The following is a 10,101-nucleotide window of genomic DNA, read 5'->3' as shown; positions in this document are numbered from 1 at the left end:
AACTAAATATATTGTAAGTATGGGAATATGCTTGAAAGAATAAATCTGGGCAGTTGTCTTATTCAGTCATTTAAATAACTAGTTTTTAATTTTAAGGAATTTTTATCATAGCAGCAGTTTGGCTTAAAAATGACAACAGATTATTTTGAAGTATTCCGAAAAACAGCTTGCAAGTATATGACGATGCTAATTTCTTATTTGAACATTCAGACATGTGCTTGTCAGCTGATCCTTATACATGTAGACAAGATACTAGAACTGGAGATGGCAGATTTTTTGTGATAGAAAATTCACCTTTCGAACAACCGCCACCAATACTTTGGATTTTGTGTGCTATATTTTATAACGTGTAGAATGTGCAAGGTGTGCATTCTGGTTGCAACCTCTATTTATAGATGTGTTTTCATGTTGTTGATTGACTATATTAATTTTGTGTCATAAATTAAAACTAGTCAATAATGGAAACAAAACTTGTAATTATCACTCTTCAGATTTATATGTGGCATATTAGTCCAATTTTGAGTTTAGTGATTTGTTTAGGGCTCCATCAGTAGAGGTTGGAAATCCTTCTCTTTGTGGGAATACAGTATCTAAGATAAATTTCTAGCTTAGTATACTTGCTACTTAACCCTGAGCTCCATTTAACTGATAATAGATTCAGTATTTTCACAAATACCAGACTTAAAAAAAAAAATCCAACCATAACTTATATACCTATCCCCCTGTATTTCTTGGAGCAGGCCTGCTACCCAAACTCCATATTTAATCTTGAATTTGTTTTTATTTTTATTTTTCGTAGTGTTTCATTTCTTGGTTTGCTCATTTGTTCACCACAGTGCTGCAGCACTAAGCATTTTATTTTAGCTGATGGACATTTTTTTTCTTCCATGGCTATTATGTCTCTGTGAAATTTAAAGCTAATATGAAAAAGAAGCTTCCTTTCCATTCTGAAAAAACCTAGAATTGACTTAATTATTTTAGATTTCTAGCATTTCTATTTCTCGGTGAATTAGAGTGGAATACAGGATTTCTTTATTATTGTGAGTGCAGTGCATGATGCAGGAAAATAGCCAAGTAGAATCCCTTTAAGCTAATAGTCACAGTGCTGCTTATCATTGTCTCTGTTTTCTTCTATACAGCAGGACCAGTTTTGACCACCAAAATAATTAGTAACTATGTGAATGTCTAGATTGGTAGTGTAATTTTTTTGCTTTTTAAGATAAGCCATAGTTTTAGTTAATTTTTTTAAATGATTTTTTTTCCTGATTTAAAAATACTTGTTTCATACTTGGGTTTTGTGGGTTTTTTTGTTTTTTTTTTTTTTCTTTTTTTTCCTCCTCCCTCCAAACACTATTATTTAAATGTACAAAATGAAAGGTAGCGAACAAAAAGAATGAATAGCTTCCAGACTGGGCTTGATCCAAAGCCCAAAAGAAGTATGTGAAAGAGTATGCCATTGACTTTCATGACACAGGACTTGGGCCATGATGTCCTACAGACATGTAGTAAGACTTTTAAAGTATTTTCTTAAATTTTAAAAATCAATTCTTTATTATTTGCAAGTAACCTCTATTACTGAAATCAAAATACATGAATTCAATGCAAAAGTGTGAATGTGAATTTTGACATCCAGTTTTCAAGTGCTAGTGTTTGTGTTTTGGTTTGTTTTTAAGTAAAAATGTCTTTAAATTATTATTTATAGGTAAGACAGTAAAAGAGACCAAATAAAAGGAGAAGCTCTTTGCGAAATGGTTAATAATGGTCTTATTGGCAAATAATCACTATTGCAAGTGTCATAGTTACAGCTCAGCTTTAAAGTATATGAATTTAAAACCTAACTATTGTGACTAATATTTATTTCAAAGTACAGAATGTGTCACAGCAGTAGGGCATCCTATTATTAATGCAATAAACTCTTGCTGTAGTAATTTTTGGTATGAGGTTGCTGTGCTCAAGTTCACAGCTATATAAAAGTAACAGTGAAACATGCCTTTTTTCGGCTGGATCCTGCTGTAACATGTGAAATGACTCGTTCCCAGGAAGAGCCATATGGACAAGTTGTTCCATGTTAAACTTACTACAGTATAACTTGGAGTTGGCCTTGTATGCTATAAAGTCTCTGGTTAAAACACCAATTTTAAAGAGTGTTTTCAATTCTCTTCTACCTTTTTGAATCAAATCAAGGCAAGGCATGGCTTTTCCAAGTAATGTATTCAGGTTGGAATTTCTTTATTTGAAAGAGTTCATGAATTCTTACCTGCTCTTTCATCACTATGATGCTGATGCTTTGCAAGGATCATGTCTGGGTCTTGCTCTATTTAAAATATGCTTTGCACTGCATGCAATTGCATACTACATTACATGAATCTACCACAGTTTTTTTTTTCTCTGATGGTGCCAGCTTATACTCCAGATCTTAATTTCACTGAAGGAATTTACATAGATCCCACTTACTTCATATGTAAGAGTAAAAGCTGCAGAGGAGTCATGTTAATGCAGGCAGATTTGTGCAGAATATGATACATAGAAAACCTAACATGTTTTCTTCATATTTCCTTTGTTTTTTACCCTCAAAGAGGCACCTGCTGCTGCAAAGGGGCATTGCAGTAGCTCCCAAATCAGGAACATTCACTTACTGTGCTTGCAATAGATTTTTTTTTTCCCTACTCTGAAAGTCACTACTGAAAAGCCTTTCTGAAGTAAAAGAACACACACAAGAATGATATTTCAGGGTAATCTCTTTTTGCCTTAGCCACTGGTAGGTGAAAGGAAAAACGCCTATGCATTTTCAAAACAAAATTAAAAAACAACCTTTTCTGATAAGTTTTGCATTTTATGTGGCCTTTTTTCGGAGAGAGGGAATTCCCTAGCCTCAGTTTATATTTACTAGAATATCGGTAGCTTGTGTAAGCTTGAGTTCTGTCCTTTTTGTTTTGGCAGTGTTTTCCAGTTGAAAAGAAGAGTGAAGTCCCAGTACTCTGCGTTTTCCAAACCTCTAGTTTGTAGTTGTACTTATCATCAATATTGCAGGCCCTGACACTCTGCAGCACTGTCACTGTATATACTGTGAAGGCAGTAAAAATGAGCACTAATCAATCTTTCAGGGAGAAGCAATGAGCATTAGAAGGCCACTATCCTGTGACTAAACACACCCCTTTTATGGAGTGTTGGTGCTAATAAAGGACAGCTTATTACTGAGGCAGAGACCAAAGCTTGGGTGAGGTCAACCATGACTGGCAGTCATCAGTCATTCTTAATGATACTTTTTCCCGTGCTTTCTAAGGGATTCTGAGCAGAGTGCAAATCATTCGGGGTCATCCATAGTTCATGTACCCACAGATGGCAAAGGTTTTGAAAGACTTTAGTTTAAACTTGGGTGTCTTTTTTTTTTTAAACGTTACTCAAGTAGGCAAAAAACCTCAAACAAAACAGATTTTTGCTCGTTTGGAATGTTGTATTTTCTTTCACTCTAATAGATATTTTACACACTACAGTGCTTGTGCATTATAAAGAACTACATAAATTTATTTTTATGACGTCTGTCTTCTTTAATTATTACCTTTGATGTCTATTGGTGACTAAAGAGAGCTTAACAGGATTTCTCTCCCTCTTAAATTTCGCAAAGTGAAACTCAGCCAGTCCCTGACAGATGTCTGTTCCTCACCTTCAGGATTATTTTATAAATCCCTTTCTGATGAGCGGAAGTGTCAAATCAAGGACAGGTCATAAAGTAAAAGTATAAACCTTTTAAAGGGAGACCTTGGTAATATATAAACATTTTGCACACTATCTGAAATTTTATGGACTTTAAAAATGATATTTTAGCAATAGGAAGGCAAAAGTTTAAAACACCAGGCAGTGTGCCCATGTTTTTAAATACATGCCATTCCCTTGCTCCTTGTCTTTCTTTCTATAGTCATATTTTACATGTTTTGAGAAAATAGCTGTACTCTCTGTAGGGGCTGTCACTAAAGTTTGGGTTTCAAAGAGTCTCCCTATTTCATTTACTTTGAAATTTGTGCTCTTTTGAGTCGTTGTTTTTAAATTCCTCAATTAAGCACTCTCTGCACCACCTTGATGTTGGTGAGTGGGTATATTGCTGCTGTGATCTAGACAACTGCTGTCATTTTCAGATGGTTGAGATTAGCTGAGATTTTACTTGAGCGAAACTGTTAGTTTATTTCTAAAAGCTGAGGTAAACTGCATTGTTTTTTGGGTCTACTGAGAAGTCCACAGCACCATGCAAAGACATATTTTACAATAGTACATTACTTTGTAATGCAAAAATCCTGATGGCAGGTTGGAGGGCAAGGGAATGTGTGTGGTTAAATGTATATGCATACATTTATGCATTTGAAAGTATAGAGACTTTAAAAATTGACTGTAACTGGTGGTGTAATTTTTATAGTTACAGATTACTTTTATTTTCCTATTTGTACTGTTGAAAAGCCAAGCATGTGCAGCATATGTAAACTGAAGAATGCACTTTCGCTTGATTAACATCAAAAGCTCATTTCTTTCCTGGTGTGTCTGTACAGCACCGAGCAATATAGGACCTGTCCCATGTAGAAATATTTAAAAGTTTCCATATTTTGTTGCATAAAGTGGTAACATACTGAGGGGAAGGGGAACAAGGTAAATACTCTTTTTAAAGGTCAGAGGGGTTTTTTTCTGCAGTGTTTTGTGGCTAGGGAAATTGTCTGATTAAGTCCTTCATGGGTTGATGATGTGAATGTTTTCTTTCCTTGTGTCTTTTTTGTGTCTTGCTTAAAATCTCAAGTCAGTTGTGTGATACCACAATTAACACGCCACGTCCGAAGCTTCAGCAGAGTTAGACAAGTTATTGGTGAACCAGTGTGCATCACTGGAAATGATGTAAAACATATGGAAATTACTGACTGACAAACAAACATTTATACAGTGTTCAAGCTGATAGCAGTGCTCATTAAGGCCTGAACTGGGGAGGCCTGTTGCACTTCTGTGAGCCCCCATCCCCCTGATGCTCTCCAGTAATTGCTGGTGAAAATACAAGTGATGTTAGAAGGCAGCTTACCTGGTGCAAGGAGCCTGCACCAGCAGCTGGCTTCGTGTAGGCACAGTGCTAGGTCAGAACCTGGCGCTGCCATTCATCCAAGAAATATCCCGTTTCTGGGCTGTGTGTATCACATGAGACCTTTAATTTTCAGTTACGTGGAGTTGTGGATGGTGAGGAGGAGGTGTGAGAGCATCTACGTGGGGAAAAAGTTGGTGAAACTCGCATCCTGTCACCGCTGGCTTGCGGGCCTGCAGAAAGGCTAGGCTAGCCTTGTAGGTCAGCTGAACGTGTAGGCAAGACATTTTAGTGCTCTGTGGTGCTAGTTCTCTCCCTGGTCAGGGAACAAAAGTCACCTTTGGGTTCAGTGTGCGTCCTGTTCCCCTGTAGGCAGAGTATAAACAAAAACCCAGAGAGGTTCTATGCTTGCATCTCAACAAGGTGATGCGTGAGTTCAGCCTTTCACACGGGCGTAATGCTTGGATTTAGATACTGCATCCCTTCTCCCTCTCCTTCCCCCTGCCACCCTGTATCCTCCCTGTGTTTTTAGATGTTTGGTTTTTTTCTTCCTATCTGAAATCCTTTATTTTGTCTTTACAGTCTGGTTGAATAGGAATCGTTTCGTTTATGCAGCTTTGTGCTTTTTCTCTACAGCTTGTATTTGCATGAATGTGTTGCAGCCTGATGCGAGTTCATTCGATTAAATAAAATGCTTAAATTGTAATCCGTGCAAAACGATCATATTTGAAACACTTGATGTCTCGGTGAGAATCCATTTAATAGTGATCAGATTTAAATGATTTAACACAGTGGTGGTGGTGGGAGGTGGGGGAGGGAAATAGAGTTTCGAGACATTCCTGTATATAAAAAAAAGATTAAACCAAATTCAGATATGTCTCTCTCTCCGCCTTCCCCCCCCCTTCTTTAAGCAGTCAAAAGATATACTGTATCCCCAGTGAAAGGGTGCTTTCAATCCAGTTATCCACTTTACCCAGTCTCAGTTTCCAGAACCTTCCACACCCCCCCTAGTTAAACCACTAAGCCTTTGATTCCTTCCTGATTACACTATGCAAGACATCTATCAAACACTGTCTTATCTGTTTGTAAGGCAGCTCAGGCCTCAGATTTAAGTCATGGGTTTTGGCTACAAGTTGGAGTGTGATTAATAATTGACTAATGTAGCTTTTATTTATCACAGGCTAGCACATTTCACCATTACCGAGTTAATTTATGTTAAGTGTAAGCTGTCGCTCAATCTGTTTTTCAACTTTTTTTTTTTTTTTTTTTTAAATCCTAAGTCTATCTTTCACTTTTTGAGAAACAAAATCCTTACACAGGGCACAGTCTTACTTGGTGCCAAAAAGTTGATTTCCTTTTCAGCGGAGCCATACATCACCGGCCCTCCCAGCTGCAGTGTCAGCCCCTGACAGAATGACATGTGTCATTTATCAAAGGGGCCAGGCCGGGCCTTGGGAAACGCACACGACAAAGCCTGAGAGAGTTCATTTCGCAGTCCCCTCCTACCCTCTGCGAGCCTCTTGCCAGGAAAGCCTGTGATGTTTCTGTCTTCGCAGCATTACTGTAAGTCCTTCAACCTTCACAGAATTAACCCTCGCTGCCGCCACTGCTGCCGCCAGACCTCCCCAGTGCCGCTGGACCTCCCCCTCCCCCGAGAGCTGCGATGCCCAGGTGCCATCCCAGCCAGCCCGTGTGTGGCAATAATGTGCATCGGGCTGCTCCCTCATCCACTCACCCATTCCTCCTGGAAAGAACTCTTTTTTTTTTTTAATTCCCATATATTGTGCGCTATAAGAATTAAAGTCCTGCGTTTTTCTACGGCAGGACAAGGTCAAAGACATAAAGAATAAGGTAATAAAGCATTTCAGTCATGAAAAAAAGGGTAGCCACTGTCCTGTGCACAGGTAGGGATTTGTGTTTCATGTGTGGCTGTGGATGAGACGATCAGAGAGTCTTCCTTCCACCTTCCTGTTTAAAATTTCCTTCTGGTTATTGTGAAACCATGTGCTGAAATAAATAGAGCAGGTAGTTTCTCTGCATGCCACTTCACAACATCTGAGCTGCATAGCACCAGCTTAGATGAACTGAACTAGTAGGACTCACCATGCTCCTCCTGAAACTCTATCAGCTAGAGGGGGCAAGGTGAGGAGAAGGAAAAGTTGATAGCATTTAACAGGGAAAAAAGTAATCTGCAGACCTCAAGGTGTCGCTTGCACTGAATAGTTTAATTTCTGTAATGTAGTTGCCTCGGTCCTGCAGCCCAGGAGATGACAAAGGAGTTAAAGCAGAAAATGATCTTTTGCCAAATGAAGAGCATATTTCCAAAATATAACAACGTTTCCTGAAACAAAACTTTTGTTTGTCTGCGTGCGTGTGCAAATGTGTTTTGAGTGGCTGAATTTAAATCTTGATCATGTACAAAGAATATGAGAAAGTTATTGTCTCCTCCCCTCCCCCCACCAAAACGCTCTTTGTACTTTGCATAGTTCCAACCACACTGAAGTTATTTACAGCATCAGATATCATTTAAAGAGATAGCTAAGGAGACTGTAGCCTCAGCTAGGAACTTTCCAGAAGGGAGTCCTATAAATTAGCCATTGCTCAGGAGTGGCTGTTTTCTAGTCAGGGCTGGTCCTTTCATTTGTCTACATAAGGCTAATTTATATTTGCAGCCAGATGTGGGCTGACAGCCATCACTCAGAGCTTCCTTCCCCCACTGTTAGGAGGTCGGGAAAACAGTCACGTTTCCCATTTTACAGAATCCCCATCAACATTATTGAAGATGGATGTATCTTTAAAGCAAAGATTGATTGTGGATATCGGAGTTATGGTGTCATTTATCATAGTGAATATTATTTAGACTTGGATTGTACAAGGCTGTAACTTGAGACACAGCCAGGGGAGGGACAATCTGGAAACGAGGATCCATGAACTTTAATGGATGGATGCTTTTTCAAAGCTCCACTCACTATAGCATGATTTACTTTTCTTACAGAAAGGAAACAAGCATTTCAGTTTTAAAGGGCCAGCATGCCATCTTGTCCTCTTTAGTGGGTCCTTCACGGAGGCATCCGAGACTTAAAGCTGAAACAATAAATAGTGGTTGTGTCTGAATGTTACTTGTATATAAGTGCTTTTATGCTAAACATATCTAGGTGCACTTGAGACTCCTGTTTTTGCGAATTGCACTGGTTATGCTCTCTGTTGAAGGGGTACTGTGGCTGAAGAATGCAAAGTATTGATTATAGGATGCAGTGATCTGAAATTTCAGAAGATCCAATAAATTGCATTACAACTGGCATTGTTACTTTGACAAGTTCATCTCTTCTCAGAGACAAAGGGCATCTAAGCTACATACTCACTGCTTGAGGCATCTTAGAGAAGTGGAGCATCCACTAAATTGTGCGCGTATCTGGTGGAGCATCAACTTTCTTAGTTGTTGAGAAATGCAGTAGACTTCAACAACTGTTTGCATGCTGTGCTTACATTCCACTTTTATGTAAAATTAAGAAATGTAGTTCAAGGTCTTGCAGGTGGACACATGCCTCATATTTTCAGAATATACATTTTGGAAAACTGATTGCAACCCTGCTGAAAATCTGAAGGCATGGCTCAGCTAAGTGCTATTTCTAATTTAGTACCACCAGCATGCCAGTTTGCTTGATGAATTTATTAGAATGCTTCATCCTCTGGAACTTGACTTTTGATTTTGTTTTGCAAATGAACTAACTTGAATTCAGAAAATGCTCAACTAACTTCAGTTCAAGGGAGAAGTTCCTGAAACTGATAGCATAGGTTTAGATACAGTGCAAGCATGTGACAAGCATACTTTCCCCACATATTCTGTCAGCTCAGTCCCACCTTGAAACTTTCTTCCCTTAGCATTATTTCCCCAATTACATTGTTCAGGTAACCATCTGCTCCCCAGGTGAAATTGCTCATCTTCCCTTTCCATCCAATTTCTGATTTTCTGATTTCCACTGGTACCTTCCATTTCCCACTGATGCAGTTTTTGGAGTTCATTTGCATGCCTCTGATCATAACTTGGGGTGCCTGGTGACCTGCCCCACTTCAGTGGGTCACGTATCACAGTTTGGGAGTGACTGTGTCATGTGACAGAATAGCACTGGACAGCAGTTTATTCATGTGGGCTGACACGTGTCTACTTAGAGGAAGGTAGTAGCATTTACCAGACTTGTCCTTGATGAAATCATCACATACTATAATTTAAGGCAGCACTTCCCCAAGGATATACTAAAACTTGAACCAAACTATCTTCTTTTTGTTTTTTTTTTCCTTTAAACAAAACTAGAAATCACTTTGCTGTCATAAACCAAATTCAGTACAAGAGTTTTCATATGAATAGTCAAGCTCAAGAGTTTTTTAAAAATCCAAACAATGAAAGCAATTATGAACATCTGTTTTTGAATGCATATGTATTCTGTACATAACAAACAGAGAAATCCTATTATCTAGAATAATAAAAGGGAATTTCCCTTTCTGTCTGAACACTCTCTGGGAGGAATATGGCCTTCCACTTAGAATCCTGATTTGGAGGGTTTGGATTTTTTTTTTTTTTTCTTTTATTAATGAAATGAAAATGAGGATATCTTATTTTTTTCCACTTTTCTTCCCCCCCCCCCCCCCCTCTATTTCTTGTAGCTGAGATTTCAGTTTCAGGGACACTTGTATAAATCCTGGGAATCTATTTTTACACCTGTGCAGCTGAGATCAGAATGCCTCTATGAAGGCCTGCTATATTTACTCATACATAAAAAGTATTTTTCTCTTGCTTGAGAAACATACAAAATGTCGTCAAAGAGGAAGCAGTTTATCAAATTCATATTAATCACAGCATCAATAATGTTGACCGGGGTCAAGTCATTACACTAAATATATTGTAACCATTATTAATGCATGTAGCCCAGTGCCATAGCTATGATATAAGACTGCTGTTTCCTGATTAAAAGCTGTTTGGTGATGCAGAGATTCAATACAGATTCTCCCTGCCTTGTGGTGACTGACAGTAGCTTCTGGTATTCTGCTTTCTT

The 10,101-nt window shown here is 38.4% G+C and overlaps 1 protein-coding gene across 2 annotated transcripts in view; it reads left to right on the top strand.

Annotated features, from left to right (window-relative positions):
- The window catches only part of TSHZ1 (teashirt zinc finger homeobox 1), a 56,763-nt gene that overhangs the window by 10,213 nt on the left and 36,449 nt on the right, over positions 1–10,101 (top strand). Inside the window, exon 1 of one of the 2 annotated variants that reach the window (XM_071456297.1) lies at positions 5,950–6,613. The exons of the other annotated variant lie outside the window; for it this stretch is intronic. Within the exon in view, the coding sequence (XP_071312398.1) occupies positions 6,589–6,613 (25 nt within the window). The 5' untranslated portion in view covers positions 5,950–6,588. Of the gene's footprint in view, positions 1–5,949; positions 6,614–10,101 lie in introns of those variants that run through there. 2 annotated transcript variants of the gene reach the window in all.

This window comes from Agelaius tricolor, unplaced genomic scaffold (assembly GCF_023055355.1).
Source record: "Agelaius tricolor isolate 1412-34295 unplaced genomic scaffold, bAgeTri1.0.p SCAF_2, whole genome shotgun sequence".
NCBI lineage: Eukaryota > Metazoa > Chordata > Aves > Passeriformes > Icteridae > Agelaius > Agelaius tricolor.
This window is presented reverse-complemented; position numbering and strand designations above follow the sequence as displayed.